Genomic DNA, 22,254 nt, shown 5'->3' with positions numbered 1-22,254 from the left:
TTTTTTTTTTTTTTTTTTAAAGATTTTATTTATTTATTTGAGACAGAGAGAATGAGAGAGAGAGAGCACATGAGAGGGGGGAGGGTCAGAGGCAGAAGCAGGCTCCCCGCCGAGCAGGGAGCCCGATGCGGGACTCGATCCCGGGACTCCAGGATCATGACCTGAGCCGAAGGCAGTCGCTTAACCAACTGAGCCACCCAGGCGCCCTGTATCTCATTTTTTAATGTTGGGAACAGTGCTTTGAATATTCTTGTACATGTTCCTTAGTATATATATGCAAAAGTTTCTTTTGGCTATTTCTCTAGTACTAGAACTGCTGGACTGTAGGGTATATGAATATTAAATGCCATGTTGCTTTTCATTGTGGTCAAATGAATTTATACTCCCACTGACAATGTGTAAGTGATACTTTGAGGGGCACCTGGCTGGCTCAGTTGGTGGAGTTGTGAGGCTCTTGATCTTGGGGTTATGAGTTCAAACCCCACACTGAGTGTGGAGATTGCTTAAAATAAAATCTTTAAAAAAAAAAAGATACCTTGATTGATATCCTTTCCTATACTTGGAATTAGACTTTCAATTTTGCCAACCAAATGAGTATAAATAGTATGTGATTGTGGTCTTGATTTGCATTTTGCTAATGACCAATGAAAATGAGTATCTCGTCATATGTTTATTAACTATTTGTATGACCTCTACTGTGAAATGTCTTTTCTTTTGCCCATTTTCCTTTTTTGGGTTGTTTGGCTTTCTTTTTCTTACCAATTTGTAGTAGCTCTTTATTCTAGTATAGATAGTCCAGTATCAGTATATTGCTCTAAATATCTTTTTTTTTTAGATCATTTATTTAAAAAAAATGATTATTTTAGAGAGCGAGTACATGGCAGGGAGGAGCAGAAGAGAGAGAATCTTTAAGCAGAATCTGTGCTGAGTATGGAGCCTGATATGGGTCTGGATCCCATGACCTTGAGATCACTACCTGAACCAAAACCAAGAGTCAGACGCTAACCAGCTGTGCCACTGAGGCGCCCTGCTCTGAATATTTTCTGTTCTGGTTTTGTCTTTTCACTCTAATGTATCTTTAATGAAGAGAAATTCTTGATTTTAATACAGTCATGTTTATTAATTGTTTCCTTTATAAGTGCTTTTGTGTCCTAAAAAATCCTTCCCTTGGGGCACCTGGCTAGCTTAGTCGAGAGAGCATGCAACTCTTGATCTCCAGATTATGTTTGAGCCCCATGTTGGATGTGGAGATTACTTAAAAAAAGAAGAAAGAAAGAAAGTCCTTCCCAACTCTTAAGGTGTTCTCCTAAGTTCATCTTTTAAAAGCTTTATAGGGGGCACCTGGCTGGCTCCGTCAGTAGAGCCATGTGGCTCTTGGTCTTGGGGTTGTGAGTTCAAGCCCCATGTTGGTCAAAGAGCTTAACTTAAAAAATAAAAACAATTAAAAAAATAAAAGCTTTATAGGTTTGCCTTCACATATATGTATTTACTATATCTATAATTGATTTTTAAATATGGTTTGAGGTAGGAATCCACTGAAATTTTTCCCTCATATTGCAGCTGATTTACTGAAGTCAGTTGTTTCCCCACTGACCTAAGTGCCAGCTCTTTTATATATGAGATGTCTGTATTTGTTCATTCATTCCACAAATACTTAAAGCACCTGCTTTGTGCCAGGCACTGTGTATGAGTCTGTTTCTGGGCTCTGTGTTCTGTTGACTTGATCTGCTTATTGACCCATATGCCAATACCCAGTGGCTTAATGATAATAGCTCTTCAGTAGGTCTTGATATCTAGTAGCACAAGTCCTCCCACTTAGTTCTTAAAAAAAAAAAGTGACTTGCTATTTGCCCTTTGTACTTCTCTATATAAATTTTAGAACTCACTCATCAAGTACTACAAACAAATCTGCTGGGATTTTGGTTGTAATTTTATTGAATCTTTATAGCATCTTAGGGAGAATTGATATTTTGAGAATATTTAGTCTTTGAGTCTATGAACATGGCATATCTCCATTTATTTAGGACTTTTTATTTTACTTTTTATTTATTTTTGTAATTAAGTTTTTTTATTTTATATTTTTTTAAAGATTTCATTTATTCATTTGAGAGAGAGAGAGAGTGAGCATGAGTGGGGGGAGAGACAGAGGCAGAGGGAGAAGCAGACTCTCCACTGAGCAGGGAGCCTGATGTGGGGCTCGACTCCAGGACCCTGGGATCAACCAACGGAGACACCCAGGCACCCCTAATTAACTCTTTTTAAATGTCTTCTATAAAGGCTTCTTTTAGCTTCTTTATTGTAAAATATAATACATGTACAGAAAAGTGTATAAAACACATGCAATTTAACAAATTGATATACAGTAAACACGCATGTAAACACCAGCTAGTGCAAGAAGTAGAACCCTGCCTATGCCCCTTCCTGATCACAGCTGCTTCTCTTGCTGCAGAGGTAACCAGAATCCTGACTTTTCTATTAATTGCTCCTCACTCTTCATCATAATTTAATTACCTAAATATGCATCCCTAATACAATATAGTTCAATTTTGCCAAACTTGATATAAGTGGAATTATACAATATCTGTTTTTTGTAGTTTGTTCATATTAATTGCTATGTAGTATTTTACTGTAGAATATACCATAGTTTATTCATTTAGCTGTTGATGGGTTGTTGAGATTTGGGCTGTCAGTCTAAAGTTTTATAAATTTCTCATAGGTCATGCACATCATTTATTAGATTTTTTTCCCCAAGTATTTCTTTTTAATGCTCTCATGAACTGTATCTTTTAAAAATTGTATATTTAGATTGTTTACTGGTATATAGAAATGTAATGCAGTTTTTTTTTTTCATTTAAACATATATCCAAGGTCTCTGTAAATCTTTCTGCTATTCGTTGTTTCTATGAGCCCTCACTCTTAGTGATTTGTTTCCTTGCATGTTTTGTGATTTTTTTTTTTTTAAAGATTTTATTTATTTATCTGACAGACAGCGAGAGAGGGGACACAAGCAGGGGGAGTGGGAGAGGGAGAAGCAGGCTTCCTGCTGAGCAGGGAGCCCGATGCGGGGCTCGATCCCAGGACCGTGGGATCATGACCTGAGCCGAAGGCAGACGCTTAACGACTGAGCCATCTAGGCGCCCCTGTGATTTTTTTTTAAAGGATTTTATTTATTTATTTGAGAGAAGGAGAGAACACAAGCAGGGAGGAGGGGGAGCCAGAGAGGAACAAGCAGACTCCCCGCTGAGGGGGGAGCTCAATGCGGGGCTCCATCCCAGGACCCTGAGATCATGAAGGCAGACGCTTAACCAACTGAGCCACCCAGGTGCCCCTGCATGTTTTGTGATTTTTGACTGTGAGGTCATAGTTCTTGGAACTTTGTGGCCTGGGATGAAAACAGGTTCTTAGAGCAAGATTTGCTTTTACTTCGTAAAAGAGGCAGCTTTTGAGATGGGCTTGTCTTTTCTGAATGTAGTAGATCAGGAGTGCAGAATTAAGGGTGGCTTCTGTCTTGAGCAACTGGGTGGATGGTGGTGAGGATGGGAACCCTGGGAAAGAAGAGCATAGGAGAAATAAGGCGGTGGATGCAGTCAAGATTATGGAGGAGGTATAATGAAGGGGATAGGCAGTGGATTGAAATGGAAGTCAAGAAAGGGTGGAGTTAAGGATTATACTTAGTTTCTCAGCCTGAGTGGATGTTGGAGTCATTAACTAAAATAGTAGAAGAGAAGTCTGGAAGTGAAGCGAAGTTTGAATGCCTCTGAGCTCTCTGTAAGTTGTTAGATTCAGTTGAATTTGAAGTGTCTCTAGGATTCACAGGTGGAGCTGGCTGAGAAGCTGTTGGAATTGTGGATCTGGAGCTCAGAGCAGAAATCAAGATGGAGTGAGTGTGGGCAGGTATCTATTTAGAAGAGATAGTCAAAGCTCCATCTGCAACATTGCCATGAGGGTAAAGGGCTTAATATAGTAAAAACAACTTAGTATTTGGAGCCAAGTCTTGCTTCTTTCACTCTGGGTGTTTTATATAAAACAGTCTCCATCTTTTAGTCTTACATCCCTCCTTATATTAAGTGAGGATGAAACAAGAGTCAGCTAGTGCCTGCAGCCAGACCTCTGGGTTCCTAGTCCAATTTACCAGCCGTGTGACCTTGGGCAAATTACTTAACCTCCATGTGGGCAAAGTGAGGGTACTAACAGTACGGAATTCAAGAGGTTGTTTTAAGGATCACAAAATAGCATACAGTGCCTGGCTCAGGGTAAACAGTGTTAGGTGTGTATTGAAAATACTTTATAAACTAGAAAGGTATTGGTAGTTAGAAAAGCAGAGGGTCATCTTAGATGAAGACCTACCTTTAAGGGATGAGAGGAAGAGTTTTGTTTTGTTTTTTTTTTTTAAGATTTATTTATTTATTTATTTATTTATTTATTTATTTATTTGAGACAGAGAAAGAAAGAGTGAGCATGAGAAGGGGGAGGGGCAGAGGGAGACAGAGAAACAGACTCCCAGTTGAGTGCAGAGCCTGACACCGGACTCGATCCCAGGACCCTAAGACCATGACCTGAACTGAAGGCAGACGCTTAACCGACTAAGCCACCCAGGCGTCCCAAGAAGAGAATTTTTTTTTTTTTTAAGATTTTATTTATTTATTTGAGAGAGAGAGAATGAGAGAGAGCACATGAGATGGGGGAGGGTCAGAGGGAGAAGCAGACTCCCTGCCGAGCAGGGAGCCCGATGTGGGACTCGATCCCGGGACTCCAGGATCATGACCTGAGCCGAAGGCAGTCGCTTAACCAACTGAGCCACCCAGGCGCCCCCCAAGAAGAGAATTTTTAAAAAGAGGGAAAGATGGGGTGCTCTCAAATAAGTAAATAAAATCTTTAAAAAATAAAAAAAAATAAAAAGAGGGAAAGATGAATCAGAATGTGGATAATCCAGAAATTACCATGTCAAGGAAGCTTCAGTGGGGAGGATGTGATCAGAATTGTTGGTGTGATGATGATTTATGAAAGATTTCCTATTTCAGTTATTGTTAGTCACCCTTTTTTCTCGAACTCTTGGAGCATTTGGCCCATAACTATATATTGTTATACTTAATATTAAAAAGAAGTAAGAGTTTGTAAAGCACTTCACAATTTACAAAGAGATTTAACATCTCATCCAATTCTCACGATCCCTGTGAGGTAGAAGTTGCCCCTATTTAGTAAATGAGAAAATTGAGGTTCACTAGATAGACTGGCCTAAGCAACAGAGCCAGAGCTGCAGTCAGGGCCTTCTGATGCTGCCTCTCCTTTGATAATCTTATGTGCCTGATTAGATCGTAAGTTTCCGGAGGCCTTAATCTAATCAGTAATTGCTTTTTTTTTTTTTTTTTAAACCTTTATAGCACCTAGCTCAATGCTGGGCAGATACAGGTGTTCAGAGCGGACTGACTGAAGACTGGCAATGGTCGGGAATAACGCATCCTTTCTCCCCTCTGCCCTCTAGCGCCCTCACAAAGCCAATGCTGAGGAGATGACCAAGTACCACAGTGACGACTACATTAAATTCTTGCGCTCCATCCGCCCAGATAACATGTCCGAGTACAGCAAGCAGATGCAGAGATGTAAGTCCATTCTGTTCCCTCCTTACTCTCGAGGCCCCACTTGGATCCGCCTTTGAATTGCAGAGATCTGCCCTGCCTTCCCTAGGATCTCCCATTCAGCAGACACCTGCTTTCCCCTGCCTCTCAAGGATGCCAAAGTGCTGCTTTTTTCTCAAGTCTAGTTTTCCTTGCATCTTGATTATAAGGAATAGAGTTTGATCTTTGTCTAGTTCAGTTCACAACACTATGCCAAGGAAACTGTGAATGTTGTAATGGAAAAAGCACTGACCTGGGAGAGGGACACGAGGTACAAGCCCCAGCCCTGACTCCTGACTGATGGGCAGGTCACTTGCCCTTAAATTTTTCTTTTGTAAAATGGACTGGGTGTCATCCCTTACAAGTATAACTGCTCTCACTTTGTGAGTATTAATTGAGAATCGAGTGGCCACTTAGAACAGACTCTAGATGATGTGATCTTTGAGTTGAGGTGATTCTGCCTCTGCTTCCTGAGACCTGAACCCCAGAGCAGGTGGCATCTCAGAAGCTACACTCGGTTTGTAGGAATCATGGGGATTGTTTCAGCTGTGGGAGAAAAACTATCATATCTGACTTCTCCCGTGTGTTTTTTTAGAAGTTATCTCTCAGCACCTAATATCTCATATAATAAAACAATGAAACAACATTGTCCAGAAGAAGTTTTGATTAGCTCATAACAGCTTATTTGAAATATCAGCAAATCTGTGGCACTTGTTGCTACTGGCCACAAGGTAGTCTGATTCCCAAGGCAGAAAGTTTATTTGTTACAATAATTGTGTGGTTGTAATGATTACAGAACCACAGAGACCTTTTTTAAAGCGTCAGACTTCTTTACCACTTAAAACTCCAGGAGCTGCTCCCCCTTGAAGTGCAGTATTTGCTCTTTGAATTGACAAGATCTTATTTGCTTCCAAGATGAGACAAATTCCTTCCTTTGCTCTAGATGGCTTTAGGGCTTCTCATAACCTATTTAGGCCAGTGATCAGGCTCCACCGTCAGCAGAGAGGATTCTCATTAGGGAAGCAGCTTGGTGTTGAAGCAAGAAAATGAGCTTTGATGTCTTGGTTTGAATCCCTTCGCTCTGCCACTTAGCTGCTGTGTGTTCTTAAGCAAGTCCCTAGCCTCTCTGAGCCTCGTTTTCTCTTCTTTCTTTCTTTATTTAGTTTTAAAGATTTATTTATTTGTGGGGAACCTGGGTGGCTCAGTTGTTAAGTGTCTGCCTTTGGCTCAGGTCATGATCCCAGAGTCCTGGGATCGAGCCCCGCATCGGGCTCCCTGCTCAGCGGGGAGCCTGCTTCTCCCTCTCCCACTCCCCCTGCTTGTGTTCCTGCTCTCGCTCTCGCTCTCTCTCTCTCTCAAATAAATAAATAAAATCTTTTTTTTAAAAAAGATTATTTTAGAGAGAGAGTGCTTATGCAGGGGGGAGGGGAAGAGGAAGAGGGAGAGAGAATTTCAAGCAGACTCTGCTACTGAATATGGAGCCCGGAGTCCAGAGTCGGATGCAGGGCTTGATCTCACGACCCTGAAATCATGACCTGAGCCGAAACCAAGAGTCGGGTGCTTACCTGACTGCACCACCCAGGCACCCCTGTTTTTTCTTCTTTAAAAGGAAAACAGGGGCGCCTGCATGGCTCAGTCAGTTAAGCGTCTGCTTTCGGCTCAGGTCCTGATCCCGGGGTTCTGGGATCGAGCTTCACATTGGGCTCCCTGCTCAGTGGGGAGTCTTACTGTCTTTCTTCCTCTCCTTCTGCCCCCTTCCTCATGCATGCTGTCTCTCTCTCTCAAATAAATAAATAAAATCTTTAAAAAAAAAAAGGAAGATAATAGTGCCTATTTCATAGTGGAAGTTGGGGGGATAAGTGAGATAGCACTGACTGTCAATGAATAGTAACTTTTGCTATGATGATATAGTATTTTCATTTTTTTTCTTTTTTAAGATTTTATTTATTTGTCAGAGAATGAGAGAGAGAGTGCATAAGCAGGGGGAGTGTCAGGCAGAGGGAGAAGCAAGCTCCCTGCTGAGCAAGGAGCCTGATGTGGGACTTGATCCTGAGCCGAAGGCAGTATTATGACCTGAGCCGAAGGCAGACGCTTAACCGACTGAGCCATGCAGGCGTCCCAACTTTCATTTTCAAATCTATCAAGGCAGACATAAAATATTAGGCTCTGAGGAATGCCCAGCTTTGGGTCTGGCTCCCAGTTTGCTCTAGTCTTCCTGAAACTAGCATTCTAAGGTTGTGCATTAAAAAATTAGGTCTGGGATTTTCTCTCATTGAAGATGCGTTAGGAAGGGTGAGGCTCTCTGAGGACTTTCAGGCACCTTCCTGACTTGATTCATGGGGTTATAGAAAGATGTCACTTAGTGAAGTGCTGTATAACCAGGGATATCACAGAGACAATAACAGGGATGTGGGAGCTGAGCTCTTTTTTTATATTTACCAACACCTAACCTAGGAAGTTATACGTGCAATACGACTAAGTAAGTTAGGCTTCCTTGCTCTTGGCTAGAATGTAATAAATGTTTTGTGGTCATTTTGAGACTTTGAGAACCTTGATCAGAAGTTCTGACCTAATACTTTAATTAGTTAAAATGGGACCATGATGTACGGTAGGCTCCCTGACAGTCTGGCGTGATCTGCCCATTTACAGTCGGTCCTCTGTCAGCCAGCCTTTGCCTGCCAGGGAGTTCGTGGCCTGCTGGGCTCAGGCCTTCTTAAAAATAATAATGAATAAATGAAATGGGTTCGAACATCAGTAAATGCAATTAAAAAAATTTTTTTTTTGCCAGATAGTTTATCAGAATGTGAAACATGGTGGAAAAATGATAAAGGAGAACTATGGTGGCAAAATTTAGAGATATTGTTGTCCATTTTATAGATATATAAACTGAGGTGAAATGACTTTCCCAGGGTCACCCGGCAAAGTAGTGGTAGAATGTAGAATAGAACTCATTTCCTAATTCTGGAGTACTTTTAAATACATTGCATGTAACATATTTCAGACACAGACACAAGTATAAAAAGTAATAGAATGAACATCCAAGTACCCACTACCAGCCTTTCTTTCTAAGGAAAAAAACATTACCAATATAGTTGAACTCCCCCTGGGTGCCTCCCCTTGATCACACACCCTTTCTCTCCTACCCTCCACTCCACCCCATTACAGCACCACAGTGGTGGAAGGCCTCTCCTGAGTCCCTGTTTATCCCATGCATCTCTTTCTGCAGTGTGTTTTTTACTGCCTTCTCCATCTCCCTCCGCTCTCCCATCTCTCACCCAGTATTGCGCCCTTCAGTCTAACACCAGCCTAAGAATAAGAAAGGTATTTGTAGTGGGAAGAGGGAAACCCATCGAAAAATCCTCCCTTGTTTCAGACATTAGCCCAAGTGAGGGTCTGCACTCCCATTTCCCCCCTTTCCATCTCCCAGTCACACAGCTCGTTGAACTGAGAATAATGGGCTAGCCATTTGAACCACATATTGGTTTGGGGCCTAAAGGAAAATACTTTTTTCTCCTGTCTAAAACAACCATCTCTTGGGGCACCCAGCTGGCTCAGTCAGTAGAGCATGAGACTCTGTCTTGGGGTCGTGAGTTCCAGCCTCACGTTGGGTGTAGAGCTTACTTAAAAATAATAACAATAAAAATAAAAAATAAATAAAACAACCATTTCGTCCCATGGTGGCTCCACATCCCAAATGGGAATATAAGCAAAACTCTGGAAATCTAGGCAGGCCAAACCCAATGAAGGAGGAAGCAGCAGGAGGGGGCAGTTGGTTGCCAGTGGATCAAGAGCCTGGCCCCAGGGACCAAAGTTCTTATTGACACAACCTCCCAGTGTTTACCTGGGCAGTGGCGGTGAGAGCCATGTACTACTGCTCACCCCCATGGGCCACACTTCCTCAGAGCACTTGTCTTGGCAGGGCACCCTCAAGTTTAGGGCAGTGCCAGAGTTGGTAACACTTGTGGTTATTGCAGACTTTGAGCTTCAGCTGTCTCTCAGAAGGTTACCACAGTCTGAGCTGGGCTCTGCTAGCCTCCTCCTCGGGCTCCTCCCTGCTCTACTTGAGGAACCCCAGCTGATAGCAACAGGTGCAGTAGGAAGGCTGGGGCAGGGAAGAGCCTACCCTGCCTCTAATTTCCTGTGTATCATTCATGTCTCGGTAGTTTCCCTTTTTTTTTTTTTTTTTAAAGATTTTATGTATTTGAGAGAGAGAAAGAGCCCGGGAGTCTGAGGGAAGGGGAAGGAGGGAGGGAGAGGCAGAGAATCTCAAGCAGCCTCTGTGCTGCGCACGGAGCCCGATCTCAGAACCAGGAGTAGGACACTCAGCCGACTGAGCCATCCGGGCGCCCCGAGTAGTTGCCTTTTCTGGGAGAGGAGACTTGGAGCCCTAAGGTTCCTCTCTAGCTCTGTGGCTCCACAGCCCTCAGGTGTGCTTCCATTCCGGCCTCTCAGTTAATTTGCATCACTGTTTGCATGTGTTTCCTCATTACGTGGTAGTTCGTACTTTTGCCCCTTTAGGACTGAAATAACTTGACTCCAGTTGTCACTTGTAGGTGTAGTAGAAAGAGCACTGGACTGTGGGAGTCGAGACACCTGGACTCTGATTCTGGCTCTGCCACTGCCTGCTTGCTAATTCTCCGGATCTGTTTGTTCCTGTGGACGGTGGCGTTGATGTGTCTTGTCCAACTCATGGGGTTGTGATGAGAACCAACTGAGACTGTATAAGAAATTATTGGGAAGAAGGCCAGAGTATATTTTCATGGGCTTTTAGGGCAGGCAGACCAATGCTTAAATACCGCCTCTGCTATTTACTAGAAGTTCACCTCTCTGAGCAGGTTTCCCTGATTATAAAATAAGACCAAATCCTGTCTCAGAAGGTTAGAAGGTTATATGAGGATAAAGGACATAAGGAATTTAAAACCTTTAGCACAGTGTCTGGCACACTCTTAAGCGTTCAGTGGATGATAGTTATGCAGGTCTCAGTTCTTCCCTGCCTTGTTGGGCAGCTGGAGTGAGATCCAGAACAAACCCAGGAGTAAGCAGCTCAGTTTTTCTCCCTCAAGGAAAGAGCCAGCATTTTCTAAGTGTACTTATTTGCTATATTCTTCCCCATATAAGATTTCTATTAATCGGGCGCCTGGGTGGCTCAGATGGTTGAGCATCTGCCTTCGGCTCAGGTCATGAACTCAGGGTCCTGGGATCGAGTCCCGCATCGGGCTCCCTGCTCCTTGGGAGCCTGCTTCTCCCTCTCCCTCTGCCTCTCTCTCTCTCTCTCTCATGAATAAATAAATAAAATCTTAAAAAAAAAAAAGATTTCTATTAATCTTCTCCATGTTTAGGTGAGGCGGATGTCATGATTGCTAGTTAAAGGTAATGAGCCAAAGCTGTGAGAAGTTAAATGATTTGACCCAATCACAAAACCAGTAAGTAGTAGAGCCTGAACTAGAACCCAAGTCTTCTGAAGATTCTATATTCCCCCCGCCCCCATAGGCTCATAGATAATGTAAACAAAAACTAAAGGAATTGTGGAAACTAACCTTTCTCTTGTGTCTTTTAAGTCAACGTCGGTGAGGACTGTCCAGTATTTGATGGCCTGTTTGAATTCTGTCAGTTATCTACTGGTGGCTCTGTGGGTAAGGAATATACTTCCCTCCTCACGGGCTGTGCTGGGTTGTACTGGTGAGGTCTGCCTTTTAGGCCGCTATCCCAGTAGGACTGATCTGTGACCCCATAAAATGGTCCTGTGGGTTTTTACCTTAGGTCTTTAAAATATCCTCTTGTTCAGTCCTAGCCCAGGTTCAGTCTCTGACATGGTACTGACAGGTGTCCTTGACTGTCCTCTCCTACAAGAGATCTTATATACTGGAATTCCCTGCAGACCTTGGGTTGTGGAGATGCTGTACATAGAAGCAATTTGCAAACTGCAAAGTGCTATAAAAATGGGAAGTGTCATCATCTGTGTCTTACAAAAGACCATAGTAATTACCTTTAGAGGTCAGAAATACTCCCCACATATCTCCCCCTTCCATTATTAACTTCTAGGTTACCTCTACGATTACTCTAAGCCCTTTCTTAACAAACATATATTTTCCTATGATCATTGTTTTCTGTCCTCTCCCCTTTCCCCCAGCTCCCAATATAATCTCAGAAAACAAAGATGTGCACAGGAAGAAATTGCCCACAATCACACTGTCACAAATAATTGTTATTACCATTTTGTTGTTTGTACATCCATTTTTTTTCTGTGTGTATATATCTGGATATAACATATACATCTGTATTTTACAAAAACGTGTCACATGTGTATAGTTTTGTGTCTGCATCTTTTACTTAGTAAATCTTTAAAATTTCTTTAGCTCTAGTAGTCTATAGCATGATTTCTAGTGGCTACATGATTATTCCATTTTATGGACCAACTTCGGTCGATATAATCAGTCCCCTCTTGTTGGATCACTTGGCTTGTTCCATGTTTTTATTGCTGTTAAAAGTTACACTGCTGCGAATGCACCTGAATACACAAGTGTGTATTTCACTTCTGGGGCCTGTTTGTACTTTGAGCTCCTAATACCTCTAGTATCTTCACCATTTTTTGACCATGAACCCCAGTAAGAAATACATTTACACTTGCAATCGAGGTTGTGCACACACATCCTCACTCTGAAGCCAGTTTCACAGAAGAGCAGTTATCTTTACTGTTATTTTATCCTAGTTTGTTTTGTTTAATACACACACACACACACACACACACACTAATCGTGACCCACTAAACCAGTTTTAAGGCTTACTGATGGGTTGCCAGCCTCAGTTTGGAAAAAAGTTGTTTAGAGTAGCCAGTGTCCTATTTACTCCCTGTTGGAGTGGGGAGGGAGGGAGGGAGAGGACTGGCCTGTGGATCATACAGTCCCGTTGTCAGATAGGTCCCACCTCTCGCCGGGTTTCCTGGGCTTCTTGGGGAAAGGGGAGAACGGCTTGCTAACCATCTTATGTTCACTCTCCCACACGCAGCGAGTGCTGTGAAACTGAATAAGCAGCAGACGGACATCGCTGTGAATTGGGCTGGGGGCCTGCACCATGCAAAGAAGTCTGAGGCATCTGGCTTCTGTTACGTCAATGATATCGTCTTGGCCATCCTGGAACTGCTAAAGTATGCCTGCCTGGCCTTGTCTTTTGGAGGAGCACCTTAGGCCAGGTTCCCACTTCCCTCTCCCCCTGGGCTTGCCTCCCTAGTTTGCTTTTCCTAGCGATGTGCTGGCTAGGATGTGTTCAGTGAGTGTCTCTGGCCATCCTCTCCTTGACGGAGTCCTGGTTTGATCTGAGCCCACGGCAAGATCAGGGGCAGGCACTGCTCAGATCCTGCCTCCAGAGTGTCCCTGTGTGGCTGGAGTTGACCCTGGCTGTAGAGTAGGAAGATCGGACTTGGTCGGCTTGGTCAGGCCTCTGGAGACACCCTGCCGCTCTTCCACCTTCCTTCAGCCAGTTTCCACGTCTCTGGTGCTTAGAGATACCTGAGGGAGGCAGCCAGCCCGGTAAGCTGGGACCTGGCGCCCTTGGCGCGTCCCATTCCCAGAGAGCCCCCAGACCCCTGACCCCCTTCTGATCCTAGGTATCACCAGAGGGTGCTGTATATTGACATTGATATTCACCACGGTGATGGCGTGGAAGAGGCCTTCTATACCACAGACCGGGTCATGACTGTGTCCTTTCATAAATACGGAGAATACTTCCCAGGAACTGGGGACCTACGGGTGAGAACTCCCTTCAGGGGCCTACCAACTCACCCTCAGCTGCCAGCTCTAACTCTCTTGTCTGGTGCCACCAGAACCCCCGTCCCGCCACTTCTGCTATTCAGAACGCCGTACCCCAGCCTAGGGTACCTGCCCTGGTCTCCTTCCCTCCCTTATTCTGGAGGAAGGGAGTGATGGGGCCCAAAGAGGTGGGAGGGATAGGAGTCGTATGACTCAAGACAGGTCCCTCCTGGCCATAGCTAAGTTACATGACACTACTCAGATGTCCCATACGACTTGAATTTTAGGCTAGAAACATCAGGTTCTCTCCCATGGGCTAGGAATTGGGACCCTTATGGACCATCTCAAGAGTTCTTAACCTTCCCCTTTGATCATCCGACTGAAAGCTACGGACTCTGTCCCCAGGAAAGTATAGGAAATCTTTTGTATCTGATACTGAATAGTTAATTAAAGACACCTCCCTTTACTGAAGCCCATCAGTAGACCTCAGGATAAGAGTCCTTGGAAGCTAACTCATCGAACTGTTGTATCTGCTTCTATTAGCATGAATATGAAACCAGCCCTTTGCCATGCGGTAACCCTCTGGTGAAGAAGTGGCACGAATTCATTTGTTTGCTGTGGCATTAGAATAAGTGGGCATTTCCAATTTTAAAGAACTCTTCTACCTTGTCTGGGGAGGAAAAGTTGTCCCAGGGTGGGTGTTATTTCTGTGACCCAGCCACCAGCAGCTCCAGCCCAGTCCAAAGGTAGAGGTCTTGTGCTGTGGGGTAGGATATTCCATCCCTGGCTCCATAAACCATTCTCAGCCTGGGCGCAGGCTCAGTGGTGTGTCCAGAGATATGAGCTAGACTTGCCCGTGAGGGGGCTGGTATTAACCAAGATGCCCCTGTTCTGTCCCTGCCTCCACTCCTGTGCCCCACTTGTCTCTCTTAGAACCACTGCCTCTGTCCTTAGCCTTCCAGCCCCCCATCCTTGAACTTCTTCCTAGCTTCATCTTTCAGTTTTACTTTACCGTCCCTCTTGATTAGGATATTGGGGCTGGCAAAGGCAAGTATTACGCTGTTAACTACCCGCTCCGAGATGGGATCGATGACGAGTCCTATGAGGCCATTTTCAAGCCGGTAAGTGGCTTATCCACCACCTGGGCTGCAATCGGGCTTAGTCTAAGGGAGGGGTAAGCTAAGTACTCCCAGCATACCTCAGGGACCTCTCCCGCCCCTGAGAAGCTGGTTGGGAAATGAGATATGTTTTAACCCTGGGTTGTATGCTGTGTGGTCAGCTAGAGGAAGGAAATTCATCCAAATATTTATTGATGCCTTCTGTGGGTCAGATCCTCTGTTGGATACAAGAATATCTTAAGACATGAATCATGCCCCTGAAGACCTCACAGTCTACATTGTGGGAGGCAGGCACATACACGGGATAGCATGTGGTCATTACTGTTTTTGCAGGGTGAACAGAAGAGTGAGAGACAAACCACTGCCTGGGCTGGGGAGAGGGTAGTCAGAGATGATTTCATAGAGGTGGTGATATTTGAGCTGGACTCTGAAAAAGTTGCCCATGCCCAAGAAGGAGGTGGAGGCTGGAGGGCGGGGGTGGCATTCAGCAGGGGGAACAGCACCAGCAGAAGCACAGAGGTGCCAATACGTAACTGTATGTAGGCCAGTATGATGGGTGGGAGGACTGTTGAAGGATGTGGTAGGAAATGTATGTTGGGGTCAGTATTTCAAAGGGAGCCTTGAATGCCAAGCTGAGGAGTTAAATCTTTGCCTGCAAGCCACAAGGAACAGTTAACTGGAGTACTAACCTAGTAAGTTCAGGTAGTCAAGTGCCTGTGTATGCCTTGTAGTAAGGATGACAGCGAAGCCCAAAGTCTGGTCTTTGTCCTGGGTAACATCAAAATCTTGTCAGAAAGGGAAAGACAAAAGTGAGTGCTCCCTCAGAATACGAGGCTCAAAGTCTGCAGGACCGAAGGTGTAGGGCAAATGCAGCTAAGGGTCAGAAGAAATGGTACTGGAGTTTGGGCAGTGAAAGAAAAGAAGGGAAAGATGAGGAGGCTTTTCTAGGTTCAGCATTATTAGAGCTAGAAGGATCTTGGAGAGCCTTTCAAATTGGAAAAGTGAAATCTCAAGTAGGGAAACAAGAAGCCCAGACTGATGTTTCCTCTTTACCAGCCAGCATGAGGGAGGGTGGGAAGGTGGGAGTAAGTGATAGGGAGCAGGACTGCACCCACCCTTTGCAGCCCCAAACGCCACATAACTTTTCTTAAAGCCAGTGGTGACCAGGACGTGTCCTTCTAGGTCATATCTAAAGTGATGGAGATGTTCCAGCCCAGTGCAGTTGTCTTACAGTGTGGCTCCGACTCCCTGTCCGGGGATCGGTTAGGCTGCTTCAATCTGACCATCAAAGGTGAGACCGTGTCGCATAGGGACAGGTGGGCAGGGTCCTGCCAGGTGCTCCTGTAACCCAGCACCCCTTTCTCCCACCAAAGGGCACGCCAAGTGTGTGGAGTTTGTGAAGAGCTTCAACCTGCCCATGCTGATGCTGGGAGGCGGGGGCTACACCATCCGCAACGTGGCCCGCTGCTGGACGTATGAAACAGCCGTGGCCCTGGACACAGAGATCCCGAATGGTAATAGCTCCAGGGCCAGGTTGGGCCGGGCAGAGCTGGAGCGCATGTGTCCTCAAGCTCACGAGCCCTTTCCCATTGGCTATGTGGCCTCGCCTCTTCTGATACTAGTTGTTGATTCTCCCGCCTATCCTCTTGTGATTGTCAGACCATCCGTTTCTCCTGAGTCCCTTTTTGACCCTGTCCTCTCTCCTTCCCACTTCTGGTCTAGACAGAATTATCCGTGGTTATTTATAGCTTTGGAATTTCTACTCCGTAGGGGAACTGGGGTAGTCAGTGAGGAAGTGTTCCCAATGAGCACCGCCTAAATTTTTCTAAACCTGGGGCTGTGCCTTCTCATTGTGTGTGTGTGGACACTGGAGAATGGCTTTAAAAAGACTGAAACCCTGTAAGTACCCAAGTACTCTGTTAGATCGTTGGGTTGACAGTTCCAGATAAACGTACAAATGCTTTTCTCAGTGTCCCATGGTAGCCAGGTCTCTTGACTCTTCTCTCCTGCCCCAATTAGAGCTTCCGTACAACGACTACTTTGAATACTTTGGACCAGATTTCAAACTTCACATCAGTCCTTCCAATATGACCAACCAGAATACCAATGAATACCTGGAGAAGATCAAGTGAGTATGTCCCCAGACACCCTCTGACTGAAAATTCCAGGCTCTGGTTTGTCCCTAACCAGAGCCCAGCCACCCTCTCTACCATTGGCCATAGACAGCGACTGTTTGAGAACCTGAGAATGCTGCCCCACGCACCTGGGGTCCAAATGCAGGTGATTCCTGAGGATGCCATTCCAGAGGAGAGTGGCGACGAGGATGAAGAAGACCCTGACAAGCGCATCTCGAGTAAGACCCAGACCCAGGGGCTGGTACCTGCTCAATCAGTAGGCAGCTCTGACTTCCCACCACTGTTCTTGGTTCCACATTCCTCCCAAGCTACCCATCTGTTGAGAAACCCAAGTTCTAGTACTTCGGACAATTTAGGGAGTCTGATTTTCCTTCCCCTCTTCTTGGTCACCCCTTCCCTTGGTGTCTCTTGGAGGACACACAGGGAAGCACTGGGCACAGACCCTGAGGTAAAGCTAATCTCCTGCTGTCTCACCCACATTTCCCATTGCCTCCCAGTCTGTTCTTCTGACAAACGAATTGCCTGTGAGGAAGAGTTCTCGGACTCTGATGAGGAGGGAGAAGGTGGGCGCAAGAATTCTTCCAACTTCAAAAAAGCCAAGAGAGTCAAAACTGAGGATGAAAAAGAGAAAGACCCAGAAGAGAAGAAAGGTGGGTTTGGGTCACACCCGACTTGGGTCTTGCGCCCCAGACCAGAGAGGAGGATGAATCTGTGCAGGGCACTGGGAGGAGGGAGCAGACTCAGGCCCTGCCTTCTGTGGGGTTCTGCCTCAGCTCCCAGAGGTGGCAGGGCGCACAAAAGAATGAAACTCAATTTGTCATCTCCACTGGCTGATTGAGCCCTACCAGGCCTGGGCTCCCCATGGTCAGGAGTGTGGCTGTCACATTCGATCCCAAGCCCTTTTCCCAGCACTTCACCCCAGTTTCCCAGGGGGCTGCCTCCGCCCACCGGGTTCAGGCACTAGCAGGCTGGGAAACCGGTCCGACCTGTTTGTTCTCAACAGGGCTCAATGGGAGGGCCTGGGATGGGCTTTTCTCTCTTTTGTAGGTCCAGCGAGCTGTAGTGTTGGGGAAGGGGTTTCAGGCTAAGATTCCAAGGGTCTTTCTGGAGGGGAGCCCTTGGTCATCCGTGCACTCTTATGTTCTAGAAGTCACAGAAGAGGAGAAAACCAAGGAGGAGAAGCAAGAAGCCAAAGGGTGAGGAAGGAGCTGTCGGCCATCTCCCTGGCCTTGGAGCACCAGCCCCTTTGTCCGCTACGCTGAGGAAAGGCGCAGGGACAGCTGGTGCAGCTTACAAAGACCTCTTTCAGGGACGAGTCTGTCCGTCTCTGCAGTTCTAGGCAGAGCTAGGAAGCCCAGCCCTCGGCAGTCACCTGGGCAGCTGGGGTCCTATAGAAGTCATTGTCCCCATGTTTTTGCCTCAAGGCCTCTGGGGTAGATTATCTCATGCCAGTCTCTGCTCTCTCCACAGGGTCAAGGAGGAGGTCAAGTTGGCCTGAGCAGACCTCTCCAGTTCTGGCTTCCTGCCAAGTTCCCCACCTTTCTCCCACAACCCCTCAGATTTTATATTTTCTATTTCTCTGTGTATTTATATAAAAATATATTAAATATAAATATCCCCAGGGACTAGACAGGAACCAGGGCCCTGAGCTCAGGGCACATGTTACGAGTGAGCTTTTCTTGTGGCTGCCTTGCCACCATCCTTCCCCAGTTCTTAATTTTGAACCATAAAGGGTGCTGGGTCTGGAAGGCATACTCTTAAGCAGCCATGGGACAGAAATCCTGAAATGCCAAGTGTCTGCTTAGTAGCTTTGGAAAGGTGCCCTTACTGAGCATTCTAGAAGGAGTGGCTGGGTCTTCAGGGACCCCCCCCCCATCAGTCTCCTTAAGGTAACAGCCATTTTTAGATTGGTTCTGTTATCATGCCTTCCCACTGGCCCCATGTGAGCCAAGGAACTCCCACTGCCTGCCCTCTATCCTCGCCCAATTCTGCAGGTGGAGACTGGTAGTCTAGTACCCTTTTTGAGATACTATTTTCATTTTCGTGAGAATCTTTGTAATAATAAAATGGTACATTTCTACATCCTCCTGAGCTTGTCTCCTAGCAGTGTCCCTGAGAGCCTGGGCAACCCCCTGAACAACAAAACAACCCCACAAACTTACCCCTCACCTTAATCCCTCCCTCAAGGGTTGAAGTTAACCGATCTTCTCACCCTACCCCCAGAAGACCACTCATTAAAAACCACTACTAAAGGGATGACATTTATTCCTTTTCCAAATGTTACAGTAAAACCAGGTGGAAGAGAATGGTTTTAGCAGTTAGAAAAAAAAAAAAAAGTACAAATCTGGGGTTTGGCCATTAAAAGTTATTTACAACAATGGGAGGGGGAAAAAAAGACAACAAAAAGTTGTTTCACATTACAGACCTCCCCCCCCACCCCAAAGCCTAATACTTGCTTACCAAGTCAGAAAAGAGACACAGTCGATTCACAAGCTGGAGGTTTGAACTTGAGTAAGACATTTATAAAAACCTAGACAGGGGCAGTGTCCTCCCCAGCCCAGGTGCCACTAGGCACAGCACAAGAGACTAAAAACTCAACGGTGGGGGGAAGGCTGGACACTCAGGGTTTGGGAGTGTAGGCACCCCACATCTGGCTCAGGGATTTGGGGAGTAAACAAAACCTACTTGGAAAAGAATGGGGGAAGAAAACCAGCAATTGCTTTCTGCAGGGGTGGGGACAGGAGGGGTAGGGCCAGGGGCAGGAGCATTTCACATCACTAACCTAACTCGGGAAACTGCAAGGGACCATCTTCAACCGGCCTTAAGAGGAAGGCCAGATGGATGACGGGAGAATCCACAGGAGGGAAAAGGAGAGGGAACGTGGCTGGGAGGGGGCAACAGCCCCTTCCTTTCTGGGCACAGGAAGGCAGCCAGGGCACCAGGTCCAGGCAGTGACCTCACAAGGACAGCACAGTTTTTGCAGCTTAGAGATCACCCACCTGCCCCCACCCAGCTACTCATTCTGCTCGCTGGCAGGTGTAGGGCCACTCTCCGGCCCCGAGGGAGTGGACGGCTCTGCGGCCTGGGGCCCTGCCTCTTCTTCTGTGTCTCCTCCCTTGGAGGCAGCACTAGCCTCTGACCCCTTGGCCTGGGGCTCCTGGCTCTCAGGGGTGGCGACAGCCTTCCCTTCCTGGGCTGTGCCTTCCTCGCCGCAGGCACCGATCTCCCCCTGCTCCTGCTCTTCCTCTGTGGGTGAGGAGGCAGACGAATCTCCCCCACCCTCCTTCCGATTTCTCTTGAAGGACAGACCACTCAATTTGAAAGGCTTCTTGAAAGAGAATTTCTTCTTCTTCTTGGGGGTCTCCTTGGCGGGGGCATCCCCCTTGACCTCAGCGCCCTGGCTAGGGGGTGCTGGCTCGATGGCATCGCCAGTGGCCCCGGCTGCCTCCTCTGTTCCGTTCACGGGGGGCGACTCCCCTTCACCCTTGGGGGATAAGTCTCCATTGCTTTTCACGTGGCCATTCTCCTGCAGGGCAGAGGAGACAGCAATGAGGGCCGGGGCTCTACCCCTCCTCCCCCAGCCCGCCCCTGACCTCTTCCAGGCAATGGGATCCCGACTCTTCTGCAACCGCGGAGGCTGGTTGTAGCCTCACCCACACCGGGATCCCGTCAAACATCTCCCTCCTGTCCTCACGAGCGCGCGGGGGCCGAGCGCGCAGAGGCCGCGGCCGGCAGGAGGCGCTGGGGTCCCGTGGCCCCCCACCCACCTCCCCCGGGGCGCGCTCTCCATTCGGCGGGGACCCGCTCGCGGCCGCCGATCCCCGGCGGGCGGGCGAGCCCAGCAAGCCGACATCGGGCGGGAAGCCGCCCCGGGGCGCTCTTCTCCGCACCTGGACGGCCCATTTTCCCAGCCTCCCGCTTTGTGTAAACGGCCCCCCACCCACCTCTCCCCCACATCTCCGCTCCCCACCAAAAAAAGGTGGTGAGCCACCGAGGTCGGGTCTGCGGGTGGAGTGCCCTCCCCCACCCCACCCCCCGGGCACCCGCCCCGCGGCCCCTGGGCGCCCCCTTGGCGCGGCCCGGCAGCGCCTTTGTTCCCCGCGCGGCACTCGGGGCGGCCGGGGGGCAGCGCTGGGGGCCGGGGCCGCAAACAAAGAAGGCGGCGGGGCCGGGCCGGCGCCCCCTCCCCGCCCCTCCCCTCGCTTCGCCCGCGGGGGCTGCGGCGCCGAGAACAAAGGGACCGGGCGGGGGAGGGGGCGCCGCGTGTCCCGGGCCGGACAAAGCGCGCGGCCCCGGCCCAGGGCCCCAGAAGGGGCGAGGTGCGGGAGGAGGGGGCTAGGTCGGGCCGTGCCGAGCGCACCCACCTGTCCGTTGGCCTTAGCAGGGGAAGCGCCTGCTGCCTCCTCGGCGGTCACGTCGCCCCGGGGAGCCTTGGAGCTCTGGCTGCCCATGATGGGGGGTCTGCTGGGGGGGGCGCCCGGGGCCGCCCCGGGCTCGCGCCGCAGGGGATAGTTCGGCCTGGTCGGCCTGGCCGGCGGAGGGGTGGGGCTCGCGCCTGAGGGGGAGGGGTATGGGGGGGTAACCGAGCTGCACCCCCTCTCGGCGCCCGACCCGCTAGCTGCACCCGCCACCGCTCCGCTCCGCGCCAGAATGCCGCCCGCCGCCCGCCGAGCCGCCTTATATATGCGCCCCGAGTCGGGGCGGGGCCGGACATTTAAATGAGCGCCCAATCGAGGAGCAGAGGCGGGCTCAGGTCCCGGGCCCCGCTGGCGCAGTGGGCGACGCTGGCGGTCTGGTACCCCCAGCCCACTCACCTGCCCCGGACGGGTGGGGTCCAACGTGGGAAGGGGAGAGGAGGGTCGTTCAGCGAGCTGGGCAGAGGGGGGCTCCTAGAGGAAAGGGAGAGCAATCATTCCCTCCTCTCACCGCCCACCTCCCAGGGTGGACGCCCCAGCTCCTGGAGTGGCCCCCAACGCCTTGGTTCTGCACTGACAGCCCCTGTCAGTCTCCCCCTAGAACTCTTCGAAGGGCTCACATGCCCAGACTCGTCAGAGGGCTGGTCCTGAGTTACGCTCCGGAGAATGTGGTCATAGAAGCCGCAGGGCCCCGCGCCGGCATCTGCGCCCCCTCAGGCCTGGAGACCCGTCACAGGTCCCACCCACGTCCCTGCCTGCCTGCCCGGGTCAGCCTGGAGGGTCTGGCCCGCCGCGGAGTCACTCTGGTCAGCCTGGTGAGGCCCGTCCCTCCTCTCTCCTCCCAGTCCCTTGGCAGCCAGTCACACCGAGCCCCCACAGACCAGCTCACCCTCGGTGCCTCCTGCCCTCAGCCTGGACCCATGACAAAGCCCCGGCTAGGGCGGTCCTGTGACCTTGAAGGGCTTCTCCATCCCCATGTGAAAGCTGAAGAGTCTGAGGCTCAGAGACGTTGACATAACCTGTCTGACTTGTCAAATGCTCTCCCCCCACATCTGCTTCCCCACATCAGGGCTCCCCAAGCAGGCAGAGGAACTCCAGGAGGGGATTCAACAAAACTTCAAACACTCCAGTGGAGGGGTGGGACATCACCAAGGCTCCTGGGACAGCCCCTTGAGGACAAACCCCCAGGGCTGCCCGGCCTTAGCCGCCTGTCCTGCCTGAGATTC

At 48.4% G+C, this 22,254-nt stretch overlaps 2 protein-coding genes across 2 annotated transcripts in view; one reads left to right on the top strand and one right to left on the bottom strand.

Moving 5' to 3' along the window:
• Window positions 1–18,701, top strand: part of HDAC1 (histone deacetylase 1) — a 32,777-nt gene extending 14,076 nt beyond the window's left edge. Inside the window, exons 3-14 of the mRNA XM_035019208.1 lie at window positions 5,483–5,600; window positions 11,174–11,248; window positions 12,621–12,759; window positions 13,219–13,360; window positions 14,389–14,481; window positions 15,661–15,769; window positions 15,852–15,992; window positions 16,498–16,606; window positions 16,701–16,831; window positions 17,111–17,263; window positions 17,761–17,809; window positions 18,084–18,701. Coding sequence (XP_034875099.1) covers window positions 5,483–5,600; window positions 11,174–11,248; window positions 12,621–12,759; window positions 13,219–13,360; window positions 14,389–14,481; window positions 15,661–15,769; window positions 15,852–15,992; window positions 16,498–16,606; window positions 16,701–16,831; window positions 17,111–17,263; window positions 17,761–17,809; window positions 18,084–18,111 — 1,287 coding nt within the window. The 3' untranslated portion in view covers window positions 18,112–18,701. The remainder of the gene's footprint in view (window positions 1–5,482; window positions 5,601–11,173; window positions 11,249–12,620; window positions 12,760–13,218; window positions 13,361–14,388; window positions 14,482–15,660; window positions 15,770–15,851; window positions 15,993–16,497; window positions 16,607–16,700; window positions 16,832–17,110; window positions 17,264–17,760; window positions 17,810–18,083) is intronic.
• A 154-nt stretch (window positions 18,702–18,855) lies between these two features.
• MARCKSL1 (MARCKS like 1) lies at window positions 18,856–21,267 on the bottom strand. The gene is made up of 2 exons (XM_035019209.1): window positions 20,978–21,267; window positions 18,856–20,139 (listed from the first exon to the last, which is right to left on the bottom strand). Exons 1-2 carry the CDS (start codon window positions 21,062–21,064, stop codon window positions 19,627–19,629), a joined length of 600 nt encoding a protein of 199 aa, XP_034875100.1. The 5' UTR covers window positions 21,065–21,267; the 3' UTR covers window positions 18,856–19,626.
• Window positions 21,268–22,254: the final 987 nt, after the last annotated feature.

This window comes from Mirounga leonina, unplaced genomic scaffold (assembly GCF_011800145.1).
Source record: "Mirounga leonina isolate KUSES-001 unplaced genomic scaffold, KU_Mleo_1.0 Mir_173, whole genome shotgun sequence".
In the NCBI taxonomy this organism is placed as follows: Eukaryota; Metazoa; Chordata; class Mammalia; order Carnivora; family Phocidae; genus Mirounga; species Mirounga leonina.
The sequence above is the reverse complement of the archived record's forward strand: the minus strand, read 5'-3'. Positions and strand labels throughout refer to the sequence as shown.

Bases quoted from the DNA above. Each gene is read 5' to 3' on its own strand.
- MARCKSL1 (XM_035019209.1), bottom strand. From the start codon at position 21,064: ATGGGCAGCCAGAGCTCCAAGGCTCCCCGGGGCGACGTGACCGCCGAG. The intron at 20,140-20,977 runs GTGGGTGCGCTC...TCTGCCCTGCAG, and splicing joins CTGCTAAGGCCAACGGACAG to GAGAATGGCCACGTGAAAAG.